Genomic DNA, 24,655 nt, shown 5'->3' with positions numbered 1-24,655 from the left:
ATGAAAAGCGACTGGGCCTGAAAATGTTATTCTACTCCCTAAAGAAAACACGAACAGTTTTCTGACACTGAGCAGGTCAAATCAGCCGTTTTCATGAGTTTGCCTTTAGCATCTCTTGGAGAGCCGAAGAAGTCTCGCTTGGCAACCCTACTCGAGGTCACCATGGTTACACATCTGTCACATGACTAGAAACATAAACAATCTTCCAGGGAGCTTACAAAGCTAACATATACTGGGAAGTAAGCTAACATAGCTTCATTTGAGCAGTATTTTCAGTCGATTTAACTTAGACCCAAGTTGTACGGGCAATGGCAATAATTGGCTTTCATGTTTCAGACGTTCCGATAGCTTCAGAGAGGGAGAGCTTATTGAAGAGTAAAAAGGACGTTTAAAGTTGAAAAATGGAGAGCTCTCCGCTCCGCTGAGCTGGAAAAAATGGGAGCAAGCGCCTCAATATCGTTCTGTGTAAGTTTAGCTACTTGTAGCATTTAAGTTCGTGATGTTGCTCCGCTGTTTTTCAGATCACAGGTCAATCGACCACACTTTGTTTAGGGCATTTTAACTGTTAATGTTAGTGATGAGGAGCAGAGCATCACTCACCCAGGTTTTTCATCGTTGAACGCCTCACGAAAAGACAGATAACGTTACGTGGTAACATACAACGTAGCGACGTGTATTGTCTTAGGCCTATAGATAACGTAAGCCAAAATTTGTTAACTTCACTAATGTACATTTGTTCCTGAGTAAGTCGTTTTCTTGTGTAAATGCTCTCATAACGTCTTGTGTAATTGCTAAGCAGATATTTAAGACCTCCTCAACGTCATAGCATGGATCATTGGTGGTCAAGGGCCATGTTGACAAACAAGAAAGAAAGAAAGAAAGAAAGAAGGGTCGACAGGGATGACAGGCCCCCACTACTTTTCTAAAACAATCTAATGTTTTAGAAACAGGCTAATGGAAGATTCTGATGTCTGTATGTTGAGCCAGCCACAAAATGTCTTCTTTCCATGCAGAGTGACTCGTCTTCTGTGAGAATCCGGAGGCTCAACGCTAAGGTCAGCCCAGAGCCCACTGCTCCAGGCCTGGTTCCAGAGTCTGACACAGAGGCCAGGTCTGTGTTTGGTGTTGCCCTGGAGAAGCTGAGGGAAGATGGGCAGCTGGTCTGTGGAGTGCCCCATGTGTTGAGACACATGGTGGAGTTCCTAGATAGGAATGGTAATAGAGGTGTCAAAGTCAAACCACACTCTGCTCACCTTCTATTCTTAGGCACATCCTTGCTACAGTTCCCTCTTTCACTCTTGTGCTATTCTTTCATTTTCATCCTCTATCTCTGTCTTTCATTCTCTCTTTCTGTCCTCCCTTTCTCTCGCTCTCTCAGTGTGCACAAAATACAACATCATTTATCAAGTCTGTACAGACTTAATTACATCTGCTTGTCTTCTTACCGCAGGAGTGCACCAGAGGGGTCTGTTCCGTCTGTCCGGCTCAGTGGTCCGGACCAGGCAGCTGAGGCTGCGGTGGGACAGTGGAGAGAGGGTGGACCTGCAGCATGAGGGAGACGTCCCCACTGTGGCCTCACTCCTCAAGCTCTTCCTCCGGGAGCTGCCGACCCCCCTAGTTCCCGAGCCCCAGCGCAAAGAGCTGGTCCTGAGCTTCACAGGTACAAAGGGATTATAGTTGGTCACACCTAGACCATGCAGCTAGTTTTCATGCTACAGTTTAGACTTTAACTAGGAGAAAATCAAGTTTCAAGGGGGGTGGAAGTGCGATCGTAGTCTGATTAAAGTCTGATTAAAGTTTATGGTAAAATAGACTGTAGGCTAAAAGTGAGTTAGCACTTTATTTTTCACGGGGAAAAAAACTTTGTCCAGACAAAGAGGAAGTAGAGGTGGAAATGACCAAGGAGAAATTCAAAGTTTCCTGTATGTTCCTGATGAGTGTGAATGAACCCCAGTCACCTTCTGTGCAGGGGAAGTTCTCCTCTAAGTGACAAAACACTCAACGATAGTGGTTTGAGAGAAGAGGGATATATTATAGCCAACCACCTGCCTGCCATTATTCCTGACTCGACAAAGTCCCCCCATCCTCTGAATTATTACACAAGAGAGTAAATTTTGAAATGGGGAAAAAGGGTCACGTAGCAAGCCACAGGATTCTGTCACCTCTTGTCACAAGTGCTATCTTACACCACATGGCCAAGGTCGAACCCAGGTCACTTTTTCCTTAGGATGTGATTGTGATGTGTTACTGCAAATATATTGTTGTCTGACACTTTGCATTGCATATTTGATGATGTCGGCATAAATACATCCTTTAAGTGTGTCTATGACGGGGTGGTCAGGTGGTCTCATATTAGGCTGTTCTTATATTTATAAATGTAATTCTATGTGTGGAAGAAAATTTAACATACATGTATTAATGTATTAACAGCTGAACTGGGGTCCCCTCTGGGAATGTACTGTTTCATGATGAATGGTCACCTCACTGTAACCATTGTGCCATAACTTAATAAGCCAGAGGTCTCTTGTCACAAGTGGCTCCTGGATGTCCCGGACTATCTGTCGATTCTCTAAACTAAGACATAACACATGTTGCTGTAACTCTCTTTCTGTGACCTGTTCCCATGTCAGCACATTCTGTGCGTCCTTGGAAGATACATAAAGACCGGTTCAAATCTATTCTCCTTTGAAGAAGTGTATGCGGCATCATGCTGTGTGCATCTCTTCCTCTCATGAGACTCCTTTTAATAAATATATACTCAAGTAAGACGAACCTCTGACTTTTTCTTCAACACTATGATTAAATCCTACAAGTGCTGTTATCAGTATGTTGACATTCCAACTTTTAGAAATATGAGACCAGTTATATACTCATAGAAAAGACTAGTGATTGAAAAAGTTACATTTTGAATATTTTGTTTCTTTATAGGATATGCAGATGAGGCAGAGATGAACCAGTCTCTGAGAGAGGATCTTTGCCACCTCCCCGATGACAACCTCAGTATCTTGTCTTACCTCATCCACTTCCTGTCCAGAGTGGCCACTCACAGCCAATCAAATCACATGCCAGTGGAAAACCTGGCAACCATCTTTGGGCCCTGTATATTCCAGTAAGTTGCTGTTGTTTATCCTACAGCCAAGCCTTCTCTCACACCAGTGTTGGGACACTTTAGCTTCGCTCTTGAGCAGACAGCATAGATGTAAGATGACCTTGCATTATATCTGTCTTTAACAGACTAGTTTTGAAGAGAGATCTTGCTGCAGAGAGATTTCTCCAGTAGCATAAACAGGAAGAATCTAACCTACAGTCGAACAAATGAGGCTGCAGATCTAACTTCTCTTCACTACTTCTGGAAATGCATGGTCAAATCTTGGGTTCTGAGTGAGACGATGCCTTTTTACATTGAAAAGAAATCTCTCTTCAAATTTTTTCAGAGCCAGATGTGGAAAAACCATAATTTGTGTGAGTGTGTTCGGCTCCACTTTTCCACGGTTGCACCACTGAGAGGGGGTGGAGTGGGTTTTGTGTCCTCTAGGAAATGGGTGTGGAGTGGGGTTGATAATGCAGAACATGGCAAGAGACAGACAGGCAAAAAGACAGACAGGCAGACATAACAGAACATATCGGGATTTTGCCGCCTGCTTCTCCCTCCTGTTTACAGAACTCAGCCGTCATTGTAAACAAACACAACCCCTAGGGAGAAAGACTCACACATACGCACACACACACACACACACACACACACACACACACACACACACACACACACACACACATTACACTCGTGTTCTTTGTGCTGCTGTGGAAAAGACTTATTTAGCACCAGTCAACACCCTGCCATCTTCTCTCCCCTCTCCCCCTCTCCCCCTCTCACAGTCCCATCTATCTCACGCATGTTTTCTCCGGGAGTTAATGACATGCCAGTGGAATCTGTTGTTAGTCACGCTATAAAGTTCTGCATTTTAGGGGAAAATGGCAGATGATTAAAGCGAGGGAGGGAACATTGGTTGGGGTTGTGTGGAGTTGGCAGCAGAGGAATGGAAAAGTTTGGGGGTGGATTTGGGCGGGTGGGATATGTGGTAGCTACACTGAGATAGAGGATGTCCTGCACTGTCCTGTCTGTTTCTGGTTCCACACACATTGCTATGAAAGAAAAACAATAGAGAGGAAGAGAGGAATGGTATGATAGTATGAATGAACTGAGGGAGATAGGGATATGGAGAAAGAATGAGAGTGAAATTGAAATTATCTAAACACATTGGCAGAATTGTTCACTTCTTTTAAGAAAAATAGAATTTTTAAGACTCAATACAAGATTAAATGACTTGATAAGACATTTTTGCAGTGCAGATAGATAGATAGAAAATGTGAGCGAGCTTCAAAGGCTGACAGCGGTCACATGGTCATTTCCCAGCCATGGACCCCCTCCCTCCCATTACATACTTTAACAGCCACTCATCATGCATCTGCGGTTAACACCACCCCCTCGTCCCTGTACTTGCCCTTGCCATTCAGCGTGTGGGACGTCTTTGACTAAGCGCCCCCGTAACTATTTGTCACCCAAGCCTCTTTCTAAGGAGCCTGATGACCCCTCATGTGTCTGTTATGTAATCCCTGTGACAGGCTGATCCTGTCCTGTCATTCTGATTGACCTGCCTGCCATCAAACTCCTATTAATACCCAAATGTTTTGCATTCTGTTCCCTGGGTAAACTACTGTAAACCTTTACCATGCCCTGCACTATATACATCTCACCCGATCAGATAACACCTAAAAAAAACCCTGAACAGATGGCGACAACAACAACAACAAAACATATTGAAAACAAACAACTGCTTCCAGGTGAACACGTGAATATGTGGCACTTCCATCACATTGGCCTTTACCTTCACATTGGGAAGATTGGACCAGAAGTTACTCATACCTCATATCTTTGTGCCAAGTGGATGGAAAGAACTTGGAGGCAGTCAGAAGTATTATGTTTTGTTTTGGCACTAGATACAGACATTATTAACCTATAACATGCCTTAGTATATTTCAAGATGATGTCAAATCCTTTTCTAAAGTCAACAGAAAATTGTGAGGATGATGGGAGAAGCTGGGATCTGATCGTTTTGCAATGGATCAGTCTGTATTGTCAATCAGGTGCCAGTCTGAGGTTTTCTCTTTGAGAAATTGATTTTTCTGAGCATTCAGTTTTGATTCACCGAATGCAGCCTGATTTGTTTATCTCCATACACTGCCATATATGTTAGATTCCACTAGATGGAACCCTTTCACAGCATCACTGTTAAACAAACTATTTCAGAGAGGACCTGTTTGTATCACAGCTGTATTTGTCTGTCAATTCTATATGCTGTTGCACTTCAAGAAGAATTTGTTTAATGTTAATAACATGTAACACTGCGTTGTTGTGCCTCCTGTCTCTCCACTCGGCAGTGTTCCAGCAGGACCCAGGATGCTGGAGGAGCAGAATGTGTGTAATGCCATGTTGCTCCACCTCCTCAGGCATCAGTCCGTCCTCTTCATTCGTCCCCATAAGGTTCTTCTCCCCCTGCCACCCCAGGACACAGTGCCCTCCACCCCCTCCTCATCACCCCCTCCTCCGACTCTCTCTGCTCTTTCAGACTTTGAGGTGAACCATATGTTTCTTCTTTACCTTTTTGATGAAACTTCTAAATCTGTTTGCTACTATAGGATTCGCTTGTTAAGCCCAGTGACCACTGACAGACACACCAAATTGCTAGAAAACAACATTAACATAGTGTAGTCACTCTGTTCTGTTTGGCTGAGTATCAATGAAAAACTATGCTATAGAAATTTAGGCTACATATTATGATAATCATATGAGTATATTTAACAAGTACATAGTTTCCCAGCAGTAGATGTGTGTTAATTACCCCTATAGGGAGGTTACCTCAAATAGCACTGAACAAACAATAGGGTTATGTTGGGTCAACTAGTTACACTGACATTTGATAGGACAGGTAATTGTCAATAGCAGAAGTACTGTTTAGTCTGTCACTGTAAGATTTTTCAATTTTGTGATTGCAAGATTGTTTGCAAAATTAATAATTCCCCACAAATATTGCCAGAGCATGCAATTTTAACAGTTGGCCGTACTTTTAACCCCAAAACCTTTTACAAAATCACACATCAATTTTATTGTGATAAGCAGTGTAACCAAAGCACTTATTAATAGATAGCATAACTTTGTCTACTGCCCCACAATTTTTGCCAATCCTTAAACTCATATAACAACGCCCCAACAATTGCCTTGCAGTTTTCAAGCAGTTTCACTCACAAAGGTTAGATAAAATGCCACAAAACTCTTGAAGGACTCTGCAGTGATGGTGTGTGTGTGTATGTGTGCATCCTTCTTGTCCTCACTAGGTCCCACCCAGCAGCTGCCACTCAGAGCGCAGTAGTGTGGAGAGGTTGGAGGTAGAGAGCGCTGCCTCTGTCTCAGCCACCAGTGCTTTTAACCAAACATGGATGAACTCTCACCTCAGCAGGTACAGTCCTCAGCTCAGATTCAGTAACTTTATCATAGTCATCCTCAAAGAGAGGACGACTTGTGACGTTGTGCCTTTTACTGAGTCATAACGATTAGATGTGTATGACGTCTTGTCCTGGGGGGCTGGAGGGTAATTGGAACACAGCTCCTGACTTTCTCCCCCATATTACAATCTATATATCATTTCCTCTGTTACCAGTTTGACTGGCATATATCAGTCATAAGAAACGGCGCAGGGTGTCCTCATCCTTTCCTGCCCCTCGTATGAGAGAGCGGTCATGCAGGAAGGTGAGACGTCGTTCACTTGGGAATTAAGGCCAGCCCCTGGAGGCTTCAACCCTCTGTTCTGGAAGCATACTCACAAAGGTGACACACTGCGTTCCTTCTTTTATCATTCTCAGACAGGCAGTCCCTGTGTCCCACTTCTTCTCTGGAACCCACAGCTTTTGATTACTGTTATGAACACGCCATTAGAGACGCTTTCAGGGGGAAGGAAAAGGTAATCAAAGGACATTACTGCCGTTTATGACATGGGTCCTCTGTCGAGGTTGCCACTATAGATGTCAACTCTTCAAGCTGTTGTTTGGATATTTGGTAAAAAAATTGCATTGATGTGTCACTTTATCTGAAGTTTATCTGAAGTTTAGCCTTAAACATCTCAAAAAATCCATTTGATGAAAAAGCTCATTAATACTAACAGAACAGGGTTTCACTGCCTAGCTGAAGAAAAAAAAATGCTCAGATGTTGGATAATGTTTGTCATTATTAACATCTGAGGAAGAAGTGTTGAGAGTTTCTTCCTCTGATTCAGATTCTGGATTACGGCACAGTGTTATTGTCCTTCAAACATCTTAGAAGCTAATGGTTCAAACAGGTTTAGTGAATTTACTTGTTAAAGGAAGGAGCAGCAGAGCGAGCAGCGGAACGACTTTCTTTCTGCTGTCTGCCTTTCTCACTTTAAAGGCAGATAGCAACACATGTTTGGCTACTGAGCAACAACTCTCTTGAGAACCCGTGACACCGACTGTCTGTAGTCTACAGTACAAAGTGCTGTTGTTTCTATGGCTGACTCTCCCTCCGATGTAATGTCGATTAAAAATAGCCTCACACTGTCGCTGCTGGAGCAGGAAAGTGGAACAATGGCAAATTGGTCCCCCAGACACAATCTGCATATTAACGGCCATCTGCTTGTGAGGAACTTTTCCCACTCAAAACTTGGAGGCTCTCGCCCACCAGCTAGTGCAAAAAAAATGCTATTTTTAAATTGCGAATGTGGGTTGCCAAGAGCTTGGGATGCAGACATTGAAGTTCATTTATATATCCGCTATTTTTATCCCTCTAGACAGCATGTGACTCTGCATTCACGTGCACTTGCTGATTAATACTGTAGCTGTCACCGGCGTATGTGTGTGGTTGAGTGTATCTTTGTGTGTGTCTGTGTGTGGGGGTTCTGTTTGAAGATTTACAGAGAAAGAGGGAGATGAAACCACTTTTCCTTTATCTTCATTTTTCTTTGTCTTTGTTGCTGACAGCACTTTAGCCTAAATTACAAGGTAAAACACATTATGATTCAGTGGACTCCCACTGTAGCCCTAGAATAAAATTGAGGTTGACTATTTACTCTTATATGCCAGCACAGCCATAAGGTATCTTATTGGTAAACTAAAGACAAGCACATAAAGATACCTAACCGGTTCATACCCCTTCCCTACGCCATTTTAATCTGGACCAACTTTCTCTTCAACTCTTTTCACTCCATTTTAAGCAGACATGCTTTGTTTTGGTTTTGCTTACTGTGTGATGAAAAAGATCCTCTGTCAACAGTTGCATTTAGATTAATGATGTAACTAGAAAACCAATGAGGTGTTCCCAATAAAAACCTTAGGTGGTACAAGAGCATGTGGACTAAGGGCGAAATTAGATATTAAGGGCTTGGGAATATCCAGAGTCAGCTGCATGGGAGCCAGATCTCCGACTGGCCAGATAGTAATCTGACCACAGGCACGTGTTACGTTGGGGAGAAGTCATCACTAGATGTAGTCTATGGGTCAAACAGGTGGCATGGAATATGTAATGTGTTTGTTTGTATCGGCCTGGTTTGATTAGTGTGTGAGGGGTCTTTCCCAGCTGGCAAGGGACATGGTTGGTGGGCGTCCAGGTCTCTGCATAGCACACACCCGACATGCACAACACTCAGTCTACCTGCCTGTCTGCCGTTTGTCTGTCTCTGTCCATCAGTCTCTCTCCTCCCTGTCTGTCTGTCATCAATCTGTGTCTGTCTGTCAGTGCACCTGCCACCTATTTGTTTCTGCCTCTGTCCATCATTATGCCTTTTTAATTTCCCTTTTCTTGTTTTTTCAAAATTTCATACTCCCAAAAGGGAAATTTTGTTTGCAGACATTGTTAACAATAAAAACACGTTGAAACTAAATAAAAACATTAAAATGTATACCATGAAATCACAATAAAACACATAACCACTCATCCACAGCATACACCACATGGACCAACATCAGTCAATATCTCGATACAGTACAATAAAAAGTTGTTAATCAGTGCAAAATATGAAGTTCTTATGCAGGCATAAAATGCTACATCATTTCATGTGCAGCTAGCTGTATTTCTAGGCCTAATCTAATTGCCTGATATTTTACAAGAGGTATTCTGCTTTTCCGCCTTGCTTATCAGGAGGCATTAGCATAAGCCCTGGTTCCTAACTTAACTAAATGATGGGATCCAAAAATATGTTGTTAGCCTATATTTATTGACTCCCCACATGACAACAGCAGCAACATATTTTAATGAGCCATGGGACCCAGGACAAGAAACTAGATTTCTCTTTCTGCTCCTTTGCTGAAAATGTTTGAGAACCCCCTGACTTAGACTTATTGCAATGTATGCGGTATAAAAACAACAAGGGACCCACTTCTGGTTCATCTCTTCTGCACACTTGGATCTGTTGTTTTTTCCATTTCAACCATGTCTGGCATTTGCATGCTGTTCTGTCTGGTTATGTCTGGACCTCTAGGCTTCCTGCTAACATCAAAGTCCATCTTGTTTCTAGTCTAATTATGCCTCCAGATGAAGGGTTTGATTCCAAAACATGATGTATCTGTTTTCTGTCTGTTACCTGATATTCAGTGCGTTAATATTTAAAAAGTTAATAGTTAATATTTCAAAAATGCAGATCCTATCTTAAAACCAGTATGCTGAGTCTTCAGTCGGCTAATCGTGTCAATGATATTTCATAATGAGTGTCACTTTCATACCAGTAATCAATTTTGGCAGTTTGGTGAATATCCCATCTAATTTTAGAGTGAAACTCCTCATGTATTCCTACAATCATGTGTTTGTAGATGAAGTCTGAATATGTAGGTCAAATCATTGTTAGTTTAATTGTGAATGAGTCATATGATGGAGTTTGTTGGTTGGTGTAGGATGATCCTCCCCATGTGGCTAAGGGTATTTCTAATTAATATTGAACCTCTCAGCAATGAGTCTGCATCTGCATGTATGTGTGTGTGTGTGTGTGCGCATGCATGCATGTGTTTATGCATCTGTGTGTGTGTGTGTGTGTGTTTTCTTGTCTCAGCCTCTCTGACCTACTTCCACCTGCATCGCAGTGGCAGAACTGCCATTGGCTGACCCTGAACTGCTGTATGTGCTCAGGGATGAGTTTTGCGTGTGTGTGCATGTCGAGATGTGTGTTGGTGCGTGTGTGTGCATTGTGCATGTGTAGATGCGTGTGTGTGTGTGTGTGTGTGCATGCAGGCGTGTGTGTGTGTGTGTGTGTGTGTGTGTGTGTGTGTGTGTGTGTGTGTAATTGAGAGTGGCAGGGGGTGGGTGTGCTCTCTGCCTCGGGGTGTCACTCACGTTGACCATCAAGTATCACCCGCTGTGCTCCCTCTTCTTTATGCCTTCGCCTCTCTCCGTCCTTCCAAGGCAGCAAGCTGCTCGCCATCAAATGTGATCCGAATGCTAGACTGCTGTGAGTTCAGGAGTTTTAGCAAAGGATGTTTTCATGTCTACTCTGCTTCAGCATCCACGACAGCAACCATGGAACTACGATCCTCCACAAGTGAGTGAGCTAATGCAGGGGGGTCTTAAACTTTTTGAGCCTAAGACCCAAATGAGAATTTTGTTGCTTCGGACCAGGTGTCAATAAAGCATAATGCAACTCTTAGCATGTTGGGATCCAACAGCAAATAGATCCATGATTTAGGAACCAGTGGCTAATGTTTTATAAATCTTATATTTTGATGATTGCGTGTGACTGATAAGTTTGAAATGTAACATAGGCGTTTACAGTGATGTATTATTATACTACATTATACTTTTCTGGTTGCTCACCCAAGATTTTGTTTTGGTTATTTTTTGCCACTTTTGACCGCACCAACTTGAGATGAAGCATCTCTGAGGAAAGTCAACTTGAAGCAGAAAAGTAATTCATGCTCACAGCTCTGCATGGCTCATTCGGTGACTATTAGCCTAAACAGCTATTGTTAGTGTCTTGTTGCTGCTGCTGTGCTGACCCATCGAGTGAAGGTTACAGCTCTGGAGTCATACACCGCTTTAAGCGAATGCATGACCGATGGGTTGTTTTTGGTCTCTGTCGTGGCAAATCAGTTGTGTTTGTTTTTGCTGGGAGCGGGTCATTAGGGCTACATGAGATGAAGCAGCGCTGATTCATGACCTGCTGGATGTTTGTTTTCTGAACAATCTGCTGCAGAAGACAGAACCCAGTCCGTCTGGTTGTTTGTTTTTCTCAGTGACTGATTATTGGACAGTATCAAAAATTCATGTTTTTGTGAAATGCAGGGTGACACACTTAAACTGGTCACTGAAAGATTCCCATACAAGGTGTCGTTCTAGATACTGTGTGCATTGTATCCCTGCAAGCAAAACATGGACCTTTCTCATTTGATTCTAATCTTTGATAGAAGTATCTTTTCCACATCATTCCTTTAATTTTCTTATGATGTGGTCGTAATTTATTCTCTACTTTTCACAAGTCAGTCTAATCTCAGTATCCCTTGGAATACAGAAGATCCATGTTTTCATCTCTCCCTTTCACTGTCTCTATCTTTTCTCTCTCTCTCTCTCTCTCTCTCTCTCTCTCTCTCTCTCTCTCTCTCTCTCTCTCTCTCTCTCTCTCTCTCTCTCTCTCATGTTCTCTTTTTTTTGTCTCTCTCTCCATGTCTCTCTATAGTCCTGACACGCTGGAGCGGGGTTGTGAGAGCAGCTCTGACGTCAGCACCAGCACCCAGCAGCTGATTCTAGACCAGCTGGAGGAGGGAGGTGAAAGTACAGAGACAGACCGTGTGCTCCCCTGCCCCACTGACCGAGGACCAGCGCGACATCAGCGCCAGGACGGACCATCTCAAAACATCCAGGGGGAGCTACCGGAGATGGAGCGTACCATAGGAGGGTGAGCGTCTCTTCTCTTTTTTTCTCGATCTCTCCTTCACTCGCAGATGCTGCCAGGCCGTATATTCGCCTCAAACGATTGGGTAAGGTCATGTCTCCAACATCTCTCTTCTCTATCTCTGTTTCTCTGTCTCCTCCTCTCCCACTTTCTCTCTCAGAGGGGAAACTACATGACAGACACAGTATTGCTCATGCCACCTTTCCCTACCAATATGGTGCTTTACCATGTACACAGCTCATTGGCTGTGGCTGTCGTTTGATTATAATCACCTGTTAATTTATTACAGTCACCTGTTATTTTCCCACCAAGATACTATGAATACTATGAATACACATACAATACAAAATGTGAAACAGTTGCCCTCTCCCATCTGCAAAAGTTGAATGTACATTGAATTTCAATCATAATTTATTTGAAATCTTTTGATTCCTTAGCAGTCTAAGGAGTGTTTCTTTGTGCACAGGACTTGGCCTCGCTACAAGACGCTACCGTTCACCTCAGTGTCAAAGGAGGAGGAGGAGGAACACATAGAGGAGGTAGAGGATAGGAGGGTGTCTCCCACATCCATTGAAGATGACTGCTCAATGGTGTGCATTTTTTTTTCTAACTCTCCTATCCTCCCTCTCTGTCTGTCTCTCTCTTGTGTTTATATTGTCTTTCTTTCTTTCTTTCTTTCTTTCTTTCACTTTCTCTCTCTAGCTGGCTGGCTGGCTGGCTGTCTCTCTCTCTCTCTCTCTCTCTCTCTCTCTCTCTCTCTCTCTCTCTCTCGCTCCCTCTCTCTCTGTATTCCTCCTTTCTTCAGTCCATCAAACTGATGTGTCTCCAGCTGAGCCGAGGTGTGAGCAGTCGCTGTGTCTTTAGCTGTGAATATTATTCAGTGATAAATGTTCCCACAGTCTTTCACATTTATTTCTAGATACATAGAAACACTGCTAGTTTTAATGAATAATATGCAGACAGCAGGGAGTTGTTCTCCTGTATGTCTTATGCAATACATACAGGATATTATTCATTCTGTGAGAGTGTGTACTGGTACGTGCATTAGCTAAGACAACGTGTTGGTATGATTTAATGTTTACAATGGCGAATCTTCAGTCATCAGAGTTATATTGTATGTATACTGAATTGTTTTTCAGGGTTCCACAGATCCAGAACAGGTCTCATGTATCTCTGACAGCTGCACAGTGGAAGAGTCACAGAGCCAAACCCAAACTCAGCACACAGAGAGGTGAGAGGAAATAAACGAAACTAGACTAAAGGAAAGCTTTTGGTTGAATACTAAAGAAGAAGACATTTTATTATTGTCTTTCTCTCCTCTGTTTTTATTTCTGTTATTTTTATAGGGTTCCCATGGGCCTTGAAGATCCTTGAAAGTTTGTGGATTTGAGAAAAATAAAATAGGCCATTGAAAGTGCTTGAAAATTAATGCATGGCCTTGAAAGTACTTGATTTTTTTTAATACCTCTCTCCATCCCAACATGAACACCTGAGATAAATCCTTATGATGGATATTTGATGATGTAGCCGCAGTTTTCACTTTAAAAGTGAATGATTTGACCATGATTTCTTGACTTAAAAAAGGATACAAAATGAGGCCTCTATGATGTCTAATTTTGACGTTATGTTGATGTTATGTCTTACCACAAAACATGGCAATTTTGAGTCCTTGCATTTCACCAAACAAGACCTTGAAAGCCATTGGAAAGTCCTTGATCCATCCATCCAAAGTCCATATATGTATTTGTCAGATTCCATTTAAATAACATAAAGTCCAACTGAAGTAAAATGGCTAATTTCAGAGTTTCCTGATATCAGCTATTCGAAATCTGTCTGACATTAAAATACAATCTCAAATCTCTGCACCAATGAGAAATGGGGACCTCCCTGTAATGCCTGTGATGTTTTGGAGCATTTGGAGAACATCAGAGTCCTTTGGCTGCTACAGTTGTTTTTCCTCTCTCCCAACCCACTGCTGCTTGGTTCTGCTCAGTTCAGCTCATCTCTCAGCGCTGCAGTCAGTCAGAGAAGTAGGTTAGCAGAGCAGTGTGCTGCCTACAGTCATGGTGTTGATATGATTCCAGTCCAAATAACACTGACTGGCCACGGGGGCTAACGTGGAGCGTGCTAGCTAGCTGCAGCGGGTCGACCTAGCATGGTGGCACACCGCCTCTGTGTTTGTACCACTTCCACAGAGCCACAGGACAGGACATTCCCTTTATGCCTCATTGATTTCAGACATGAATAACCTTAATGGCAGTGTTGGATGACTGTCTGGCAGCAAAGCTACACAGAGCAGCACAGTACTGCCTTTGACCAGGTTTTATACAGTATTGATTATGGATACAGACACACCACAATATGTATTAGAGGCACATGGATAGTGATGTTAACAGGGGGGAAAACAATGTTGTTGTTACCAGAATTTGCAGCCAATGCTGCAGTTTTTTTTATAGTATTTGCCTATTTGTGCATTTTCTCTTTATTAAATTGACAGAATTTTGTTTTTCAGCCTGCTGTGCTGTATGCAGAATGAGAACGGAGACAAAACTACAGTGTCTGAGTGGAAGGTAACCAGACTTGTCTGACGCCTCGCCTCGGTAGCCTTTGGCTGACATCTCCAAATCATTTCCATAAGCCCCCATTTAAATCTGGTCAGTGAGGATCATGTTGTGCTAGCCTAGTCTGAAAGTTAATAGCCTTGGGCTTGCAGGCTAGTAAAATGTAATGCACTAATGCACCCAATTAGGATCACTATAAAACCAACACTGAGAAAGCCAAGGTAAAGCTCAGAGTAAAGTTCAGAGCAAAAGATGTAAAGTTTAAAATTGGTATTAATGCATTTATTTTGCTAATGAAACAGATGCTCATTAATTAAGACACCAGGACTGACATATACACGGGTTATCACGCTGGTTAACTCTGAAAAAAGTTATCTGTATTCTATTTAGCAGTAGCTGGCAAAAAGAAACTCAGATTGCCATTTTTAGCTATGAGTATCATACAAGCCCTGATGATGAAAATTATGAGGGTAATTGCTTCCCAATCTGGGGGCAATGATTTAATTTTAGATATGGGTCAACTTTGTAACAAATTGTATTGGTGAAGGAATTAGATGAAAAAATAAATGGATCTGGTGAGAGAGGAAGATAAAGACAAGTCATTTCTTTATTTCTCTTTCTGTATGTGTGGATGTCACCTACACATGTGTGCGTGCCCATGCCGGTGCGTGTAAGTGGGTATGGGGAGTGAGACTTCACCAGTGTGTGTGCTGTCTGTTCCTTTAGGGGAGAAAAGGAGGAGGAGGAGGAGGAGGTAGAGATTCTCCTGACAGACACAAAGATTACAGAGGCAGGAGCAACGGCTTTGACGTAAGTCCCTGTTCTTTTAGATATACTAATTAACACCTTTTTTAGGATGAGGGTATCTATGACAACAGCAGCACTGATACCTACAATGTGTGTGTCTGTGTGCACGCATGTGTGTTCGTGTGTGTGTGTATGTGCACACCTGTGTGTGTGTGCTCGGTGTGAGCTTGCCTGTGGGTGTTTTGTTTCAGTAATATAAGCCTCCCCCCACCCCCCCACCCTTTCCCTCCTTCCACCCCCTCTGTGTGACGCACAAAGCAGTCTTTTTTTATGAATGAACGGCTGAGGAGGGCGAGCAAGGAGGAGCCCAAGCCTCAGATGCTGCTGCTGCTGATGATGATGATGATGAAGATGATGTCAAGAATGATGTCAAAATACTTGAATGAACCCAAGATTGGCCAAAACCAAACTCCTCCTCTTTTCCCAACCTCCGCACTCAGCCCCAAATCCTACTTACGCAGCTAAACTACCAATCATTTATTTTTCGCTTTGCATAACAGCATTAATATTCACTGCATATACACCCACTTATACATACACACACACACACACACACAAGAAACGTGTGCAGAGGGAAAACAGCTTCATGACTCCCCGCGGCTGCACCAAATAGACTCCTCAGCGCGGTCTGACAACGTTGCCGTGGAAACGCCTCGTCATATAGCTCCCTCCTCCCACGCATACACCCACACACCCACACACACACACCGACGTGAGCGGTATTCCCGCCGTCTCCCTTCTTCCGCGAGTGATGAATAATCCATGTGGAGGCAGTTCGGCGGCTGAAGTGCCGGGAATGCCGCTGAGAGGGAAAACCATGTGGATTTAAGGATTCTCTTTGGGGGGGGCGAGCTACGCACGCAGACACACACACACACACACACACACATACGGATCAGGGGCTCTAAGAATGGGTACAACGGCTGACAGCGATAACGCTCGTGGAATCACAGGGTGCTGCACATCAGGGATCCCACGCCGGATGCTGACATGCTAGGAATCTGACTCACTGACTGGTTGACAGGGAAGAGTTGAGCCGAGCCAAGTCCATTTTTGCATTACCGGTATATGGACTGCTCCACCTCACATAACCCCCTTCCCCTCTGCTCACAAAGCCGTTTTGTAACTGCTTTTGTAACAGATTGGGAGCCTTGCAAGATCAAAGATTTGCCTGTCTTCTCTGAGAACTGGGTTCCTCTCAGAGTGCTTCACCACCCTCCCAGCCTCTCCATCCCCTCTGTTCCAGCAAAGGCAACGGCAGCCTGGTTACAGAGCCGCATTCTGCCTTTTGACTCTTACCTTCCTGAAGAGGACCAGGCAACCACAACTCACCTCATCCTACAACCCTCCGCCGAACCTAAGGACCATCAGGCTCCAGCCCCTGAATATTCTTTCATAGGAGATTCAGATGCTTTTACAGCTGTTGGGACTGTCACTGGACCGGTCGAGACTCCTGAAAAGCTTGTGATACGCTGAAGAGTCCACAGCCTTCTCCCCAAACCGCGACACCACTTTCTGACTTCTCCCATCCCCTTCCGATCTGCATCCCTGAAGCCATGTTCTGCTTCTGTTTCCAGAGCCCCTCCCTCAAGCTACAAGCCCTGGAGGCTGAACTGGGACCCCCACCATCACCACCACCACCGCCAGTAGACCCCCAGGCCCAACAACACCCGCCTGCCCATCAACAGCTCCTTTCTGCTGGGGAGCTTAGCCTGCATCTGCCCCACACCCCACTCCTCCACTCTCCACCATCACCACCAGCTTATGGTCAGCAGACGGTCAACTCATCGCAGCCTGGTAAGGAAATGACAGTGAAGTGGTGACCCATGGTGTCTTTCTGAAATGCTAATGTTTAACTTTTGCCTCTACACTGTTGGGCAGGTAATGATGTCAAACCAGAAAGTCGCAATCTTTATTCACCTGATCCATTTCCAATAATTAAATGATTCTACTTGTAGCATAACTTCATTTTGGTGATGCTTTTATCCAAAGCATGTCACAGTACTGACTATTTTCAGCATGGGTGGTCCCAGTGGTAATCAAACCCATGGCAGTTTAAGTGACATGCTTTACTCACAGAGCTGTGCTTTATTCATAATACCTAATTCGTCATTCGCTCTTCCTTCATAATGTTTCCCTAGATGCTCTAATCCATTTGGCGCATGCCGTTGTTAAATAACACTCGCTGGCTCTCAATTAATCTTGACCGCACTATGAGCTTCATCATTTCCCAGACTGGGGTGTGTCTTTTCTTGGCAAGTTGAGTAACAATGCTCTAAGCTACTGTAGCATCACTGTACAGAGCTCTGCACTCAGTTACTGCCTGTGACATGGTAAATCAGAACAACTAGTTTTGACAACTAGATACTAACATATCTTTTAACTATATATTAGTCCTGCTTCCCCTCTTTCCCAGCTGAAGAATACTGCTAGAAACCCATATTATTCTACCACAGAGATTATTGGTAAAAAGTGAAGCCATTGTTTACTGTATCTGTCACTGACAGAAAAAAAATCAGTTCCTTGCAGGAAAGATTTTTAGTAAGAGTGGCTTGAATTATGTTAATCAGTTTCAAAGAGTTCTTTTTCATTCTCCTTCTCTTCACCCATCCCTCTTTTTCTCCCTCCCTTACTCCTTGTTTTGTTCCTGCCTCTCCCCCTCTCCCCCCCTCTTTTCCTCTCTCTCTCCCACTCTCCGTCTGTCCCATCTTTCCTCTGCCTCTGACTAAATATAATAAATCCTACCTTTTGAGTATGAGAGACTAAAACAAAAAAAAGTATTATTTAGACTATTATCCATTACAGAGTAAATTGTGTCGTCTCCCCTCCCCCGCTTCCTTCCATTAGAGTCCAGTCCTGTCCAGCAGACCAGCCCCACTCTTTCTGAGGAAGGTTTTGGAGATGAGACCCCGCCCAGCCCGTCAGGCTCCACACCGGGCCTCACCTTCACCCCAGGACCCGACACCAGCCCCCTCCTGCATCATATTGCGACGAGCGACTGCCCCGTTCCGTCGCCCCGCTGCCCCAGCCTCAGCCACAGCCTGCGCTACCACTTAGACCCCGATGCCGCCCCCTCCCCACCATGCTCACAGCACATCAGGATGTAAGGCAACAGAAGGGGGGGTAGTCTGTGTTTGTGTGTGTGTGTGGTTCCCCAAACATGCAGTACTCCAAAGTTTCTTCACTAAATTTATTCATGAATAGTTGCCTACAGATGTAGCCATGGTGATAGTCTCAAATTTGATGTGTCTGCTGCGCTGCTGGTGACTCAAAAGAGATGTTTGGAAAATATTACAGTGCTAATGCAGGACAGATGGAGGGTGGGGGATTTCTACAATGACTACCATGTTAGATGTTACAATAGTTACAAGTTACACTGTTACAATAGTTACAAGCATGTTACGCATATGTGTCCTTATCATTTCATGGATCCATATAAACCATGTCAAGAGTGCAAGTGGATAGACATGAACTTTTTTCTCTCTCTCTCTCTCCCCCCCCCCAACACACACACACACACACACACACACACACACACCAGGGCTCGCTGCAGTGTGAATTCAGAGCCAGAGGAGGGAGCCAGAGAGTCTGTATCAATCTCCATGCTCAACAGACACATCCACACCCTGAGGAAGAGGATCAGGCGCTTTGAGGAGCGCTTTGAGCATGAGAGGCACTACAAGGTGAGGGAGAAACTCACACCAATGTCTGGTTGGTCTGCAGTGGCTGCATTTACACTGGTGTGACAAAATATGTTTGATTTTTAACCTAATATGGTGTGCATGTGCATGTTTGTCTGGGTGTGAGAGTCAGTAATGTTCTAAAGTTAAGTTTTAAACTGATGTTGGTGATGCTGGCCAGAGACATTATCCTGGAGCAAAACACTCCATCTCCTGGGCCTTTAGGGACATTACACTTGGTTACACAGTGCATCCACAGTCCATTGGTAGTTTGGCCAATTACAGCACAGAGGAGTATTGGTTTGGTCCATACTGATGCTACGTGCAGTTGCATTTCCCATTTAATTTTGTGTAGCATCCCATTTGTCCAATTATTTTGAATGTGTTCAGTTTGTGTGTACAGTATAACAGTGTGCCTATTGGATTAATGACAGATACGGTAGAAAGTATTAGAATGAACAGTTTCACAGACCTGTTCTGTCACTGATGTGAGCTGTTTGTTGTTGTTGTTGATAGCCGGCCCACAACGATAAAACAGCCCATCCTGAGATGGCCAGACTGATGAAGGAGCTCAGCAAGAGCCGCAAGCAGCTTAAAGGTCAGACACACACACACACACACACACACACACACAAACAGACACACCCAGGCACAAATCAACACTTTGAATTTTAGCTTTGCTTTTTGATATTGAATTCATGATTGCAACAGTAGCAACGTTTCATAATTCATTGTCGAATAAACTACAACAACAGCTTTGTTTTATGGTCAATGAGAACAATTTTGCAATTTTAAATATGAAAAACGTATTTTGTGTATTACCAGAGAACCAAAGTACACATTTGAGATTCACCTGGTTCTTGGATTAATCTCACACTATATTAAAATCACATGAAAAATCAGTTATTATTCTTTGAACTTTCTCTTCCAGAGCTGAAGCTGAGCCAGTCTGCAGAGAGGGGGCTAAGAGAGCACAAAGGCTGCAACCCCCCAGCCGAACCCTGCAGGACCAGCAGAGACCAGCAGGGGGCTCCACTGACTGGGACGGACCTGCAGCATCTTAACAACAGCAGCAACGCTAAGCCCAACCTGGAGGAAACTGTCCACACTCTAACCAGCAGACTGCGGGACAGACGGCGAGAGCTGGGCCTGCCTGACAACATCAAGGTGGATATTGTTGAAGTGCCTGCCTAAGTCCTGCATTCATCCTCCATTAGTGCCGTTTACACTACAACAGTAACCATTAAAGTCCGCCTACTCTCCATCCAGCATGCATTAGTACTACAGGATTTGAGACTTCTGTGACGGCAATATCTGTAATATAAACCATGGCATGTTGGCAACAGGGCAACCTGGTAGTTAGAGAGACTTTTCACTGACCCAAAGGTCACTGGCTCATTGTCTTCAACAGCCTCCTGCTACATTAGGGGTGTATACAAAGAAAACCAATTCCTACTTTCACTGTATGTAATATGTTTATAATGTATACAATATGCCTATCATGTGAGAAGAGCATAGTACAGTTAAAGGCAAGTAGTAAACAAAGCTGAGTGGCGGGTGACTTCTCAAGAGGTTAGAGAAGTGGGCTTTTGATTGGTGGGTTGCCAGTTTGATTTCCTGGACTGGAACAGAGAATCTGGGTCCAGAAAGCAAATGAGCAACACTCTCAGTGGGCAACTGTAGAGGGTTGTGGTTGTACTGGGCAACTTCCAGTAAATGTGTGATGTGTGAAGCAGGGTGTCGCTGAAAAACATGCTCAGTCAACTTTCCTTGGATAAATGAAGTAGAGCAGATCCTAGTAAACACAGAAATACAGAGCAGTTGACAGTATCATAAAGTATGAATTTGAAGGCCAGACTAATTTCCTGTTAATGACGTCCAGCATGCTTATGTGTCCAGGAGATGTCCCAGACCCAGATGGCTATGGAGAAGACCAGCCTGCAGAAGTGTTTGCTCTACTTTGAGAGTCTGCATGGACGACCGGTAAGACCAGCCTGCATGATTTATCTGCCTGTTTGTGATTTCTTACTTTGGCTCCACTTGAGTGGTTTTGTTTTGTCGTCCTTTTTTTTATCTGTTTAGTTTCTAGTCTGTTGAATCAGCATGCTCATAGGATTAACAAAGTGTTCTGTGTGTGTGTGTGTGCGTGTGTGTGCGTGTGTGTGTGTGTGTGTGTGCGTGCGTGTCTTCAGTGTACCAGACAGGAACGAACTCTGATGAAGCCTCTCTACGATCGTTACCGTCTGCTCAAACAGCTACTGCTTGCCTCTGCTGCCGCCGCAGTCATCACCACCATTGTGAGTAAACACACAAGGCTTTCAAGGCAGCAACACTCTAATGCTGAATTTTCACCAAGAGTCTGTTTTTCAGGTTATTATCTGTACCTGCTAGTTGTTACCCAGAAATGTCTTGTCTGGAGTTAGTGTAATAGAGAAGTGAGGCTGCGACTGAAAGGTCACAAGCCTGACAAAATCCAAGCAGAGGAATGATAAATACTCTCCTAGAAAGGAACTTAATATTTATTTGCTCCGAAGGAACTGTTTAGTGGACAACAGTACAATGTGTATTTGCCACCAGCCAGCTGTGAACCGGTGAGCCAGCTGCGTTTCACACAAGGGGGCAACACTGTCCTTGGCTTTTGAAGCCAGTGTGGAAATCTATTGCCCCCTACTGACTGGATGTAGAACGACCTGAAAACTCCACCCACCCCAATGGGACTAGGGCCAATCTTCTGTGTAGAAATATTAAGTCAATAAATTGTTTTCTACAAGAAGTTATGGTTGCAATAGTTAATTCATTTTTCTTCTAATGTCTCCCCTTATGGTGTTTTCTGTAAACAACTGTGCCATTAGAAAGATGCATGAATGTCAGTGCATGTAACACAGTGTGTCTGCATGAAGATGTTCTTGGTTAGCAGCGTCAGACACTTTATGACCTTATAAGACAATATGGGCTGGCTTTTCCTGCAGTTGTGGGCTTCAACCTGCTCCACTGTTTACTCTAAAAATACAACATGTCAACATCCAGACATCACACTTCCCAAGTTTCAAAGAGGCCAGTAGAAAGTCAACAGATCAACCCAGGTTTATTTATATAGATCTTCATAACAATCATGCCTCAAGGGCCAGAGAGGGAGCTTCCTTTTTCATTACTTTCTACAGTTTCTAGTTTCATAAAGATAGCCACAAGCTCCAACGCAATTAAAAGTTAATAATTGTTTTTAATAGAATATTGCCTCTAGGTTGTGAAAAGTTTTGCACAGCTTTCAGCTGCTACTCCTCCAGATAAATATAAATGATATAGAGCCTTCTGCTCTGAAGTAGTTCACTTCATCATTTTTGTCAGATGTTTACTATGACAGATCAGTCAGCTTTCTGTGTGTGTGTGTGTGTGTGTGTGTGTGTAGGAGGAAGAGGAGGGTTCTGATGAGGAGTGTCCCAAACAGCGCAGCCCCAGGCAGCAGCCACACACAGTCAAGCCTCCCAGGTGTTTGTCCTCAGATGAGTCGCTGTGTCTCCCTCTCCAAGAAATGTCTGACTCGCCCCTGGTGTCCCCACTGGAGGAGGTCAAAGGTCTCCAGCCCCAGGTCGTCACCATGGCAACACTACATGAAGCTTCCAGGTACAGTGTGTATGCAGCAGCAACAGTACTACACTATGAGTCTCATTCAGCCACTGACTTTGAGTATTAAAGACTGAATTCACATTGGGGAGAAAAAAAATTGCTGTTTTTTTTTTTTAGCTTTGTATCCATGATTGTGTCTTCATTTAAAAAAAAAAACGACCTGATATTTGGGACCATCACATGTCCCAAATATTTTTTGTTATACCAGTCTGCGTATTAAGATCCCCCGCACCCGTTTTTTGTTTTGTTTTTCAGCTGATGAAGCCATGATCTGGCATTTTAACCTCTTTGTAACCATAGCTTAACATTAAAAGACATATTACAAATCTAAGAAATTTCTGCACACTTTCTTGCTCGGTTTGGGCCGATCCTACAGACCAGAATTACTGGATCACCTCAGGATGACACGACTAGAGAAGCGAAGGCTCCATCAAGCACTCCGAGAGTTTGAGGAGCACTTCTACACTCAGACTGGCAGGTAAAGATTACATACTTACACATGCCACACACTCACACACACACACATACAGCACATCCAAACATATTTGGTTTTTGCATTTTATTTCATCTTTTAATAAACTTGGAACATTTGGTTTTCAACAATGCCTTGTGAAAAACAAAGAAAAAACATCGACAAAAAAAGAAAGAATCCCATCGTAATGGTACGACAGCGTAATGCACACTCAGTTAACGTTAATACAGCACAAAGAGAGAGAAGTAGTCAGGAAAGAGAGAGACAAAGAGATAGAGACAACTGCTCTGAACTGTACACATCTTTTTGTACTGTACATGTTAGTTCTCCAAAGTAAATACAATAAGTTTTTGATTACAATACTCACTGTACAAAGCTATCTGAGTAAGGCAACACAGGGACTATCAACCAGTTATGGAAGCTGCTGCAGTTTGTCTGGAAACGCTAAAAAAGTTTTGCCTTTTGTTTGCATCTTCTTTCCTCCGTTTCTTTTTAAAAGGACTTGTCAGAAGGAGGACCGTGGACCGATGGCGGAGGAGTACTGCCAGTATAAGAACCTCAAAGCCAAGCTCCGTCTACTGGAAGCCCTGCTCAGTAAACAACAGGACTCAACCAAGACCGGTTGAGTTACTCACAGTGGGACTTTTACCTCCTAACCCAATAGGACTTAATCATTTCTGAAAGATCAGGTTGAGAAGCCGGTGGTTCTGGTCGTGTTTCATGCCACGCTCATTATGTCGATGCACTTTAAATGAGGAAAACGCCGATGGAATTACTGGACAACTGCAGATTTTCATAGTCCCTAAAACACATCCCTTATCATTCATGATGCATTATAACAGCTTGTCATAAACCTGATGTAGCAAGTGTACGATATGTAGCACTAGTTCATGTCAAGGGGTAAAGAGCTATAACAAAGATATCTCTAATAACCGAGTTGATGTTAGTTACATGTTAGCAATTTCTAAGATTATGTATATTATGGCACTTTATTTGTTTCTGCTTTTTTTTCCCTTGCCAAAATACTGCTTTTGGACAACATGGTCCATAGTTAATGTGGAAACACTGCATTTAAAAAAAAGTGCTATCTTGGCAAGAAGGACGTCGTCTTAAATGCAATCAATCAGACAATCCTGTAGACTGTGCATGTCAGGGTTTTTATTCCTACATTGTGCTATGATATGCAATAGGAAATTCATAGTTGATCTCAATTGTGACAATTTAAGTTACATGTTTACCTTGGAAAAAACGTTGTGAACGTTGGCATAGTAGTGCAAGTTATTTCTGCTGTCAAATTTGTGTTTATCCCCCCGATTTTGCTTGTACAATGTTAATTCCCCCTAAATGCCATTGTTGACAATGATCAGAGCTTTAGACATTGTGCACTTCTGGTTTATATATTTTTATATATATATATCAATAAAAATAAATATTTTTTCACATTTACTCTGCTAAACACAGTTTATGGTTCTACTTTCTTTCTTTCCATCAACTAGAATAAATTAAAAGAGACTGTTGCAGAAAGGTAGCTATGGTAGAGGTACTGACAGTTTTCAAACTCATGCTGCA

The 24,655-nt window shown here is 43.3% G+C and overlaps 1 protein-coding gene across 1 annotated transcript; it reads left to right on the top strand.

The window, feature by feature from the left end:
- The first annotated feature begins 286 nt into the window (after positions 1–286).
- LOC139644889 (protein FAM13C-like) lies at positions 287–23,723 on the top strand. The gene is made up of 21 exons (XM_071520421.1): positions 287–465; positions 1,014–1,215; positions 1,451–1,660; positions 2,929–3,109; positions 5,440–5,635; positions 6,394–6,515; positions 11,727–11,945; positions 12,409–12,532; positions 13,082–13,173; positions 14,455–14,512; positions 15,230–15,313; positions 16,888–17,107; positions 18,158–18,413; positions 18,852–18,993; positions 19,507–19,588; positions 19,922–20,157; positions 20,890–20,973; positions 21,183–21,287; positions 22,400–22,611; positions 22,991–23,092; positions 23,586–23,723. Exons 1-21 carry the CDS (start codon positions 436–438, stop codon positions 23,710–23,712), a joined length of 3,084 nt encoding a protein of 1,027 aa, XP_071376522.1. The 5' UTR covers positions 287–435; the 3' UTR covers positions 23,713–23,723.
- Positions 23,724–24,655: the final 932 nt, after the last annotated feature.

The sequence above is a fragment of the Centroberyx affinis genome, unplaced genomic scaffold (assembly GCF_046629955.1).
Source record: "Centroberyx affinis isolate AG114_WGS23_722 - 3 ecotype Tasmania unplaced genomic scaffold, CSIRO-AGI_Caff_v1 ptg000801l_1, whole genome shotgun sequence".
NCBI lineage: Eukaryota > Metazoa > Chordata > Actinopteri > Beryciformes > Berycidae > Centroberyx > Centroberyx affinis.
Note: the sequence above shows the minus strand (reverse complement) of the source record. Positions and strands in the feature narration are given on the sequence as shown.

Coding starts and splice junctions, on each gene's coding strand:
- LOC139644889 (XM_071520421.1), top strand. CDS start 436: ATGGGAGCAAGCGCCTCAATATCGTTCTGT. Junction 18,414..18,851: donor TGCTCACAGCACATCAGGAT/GTAAGGCAACAG, acceptor CACACACACCAG/GGCTCGCTGCAGTGTGAATT. Junction 22,612..22,990: donor ACACTACATGAAGCTTCCAG/GTACAGTGTGTA, acceptor CCGATCCTACAG/ACCAGAATTACTGGATCACC.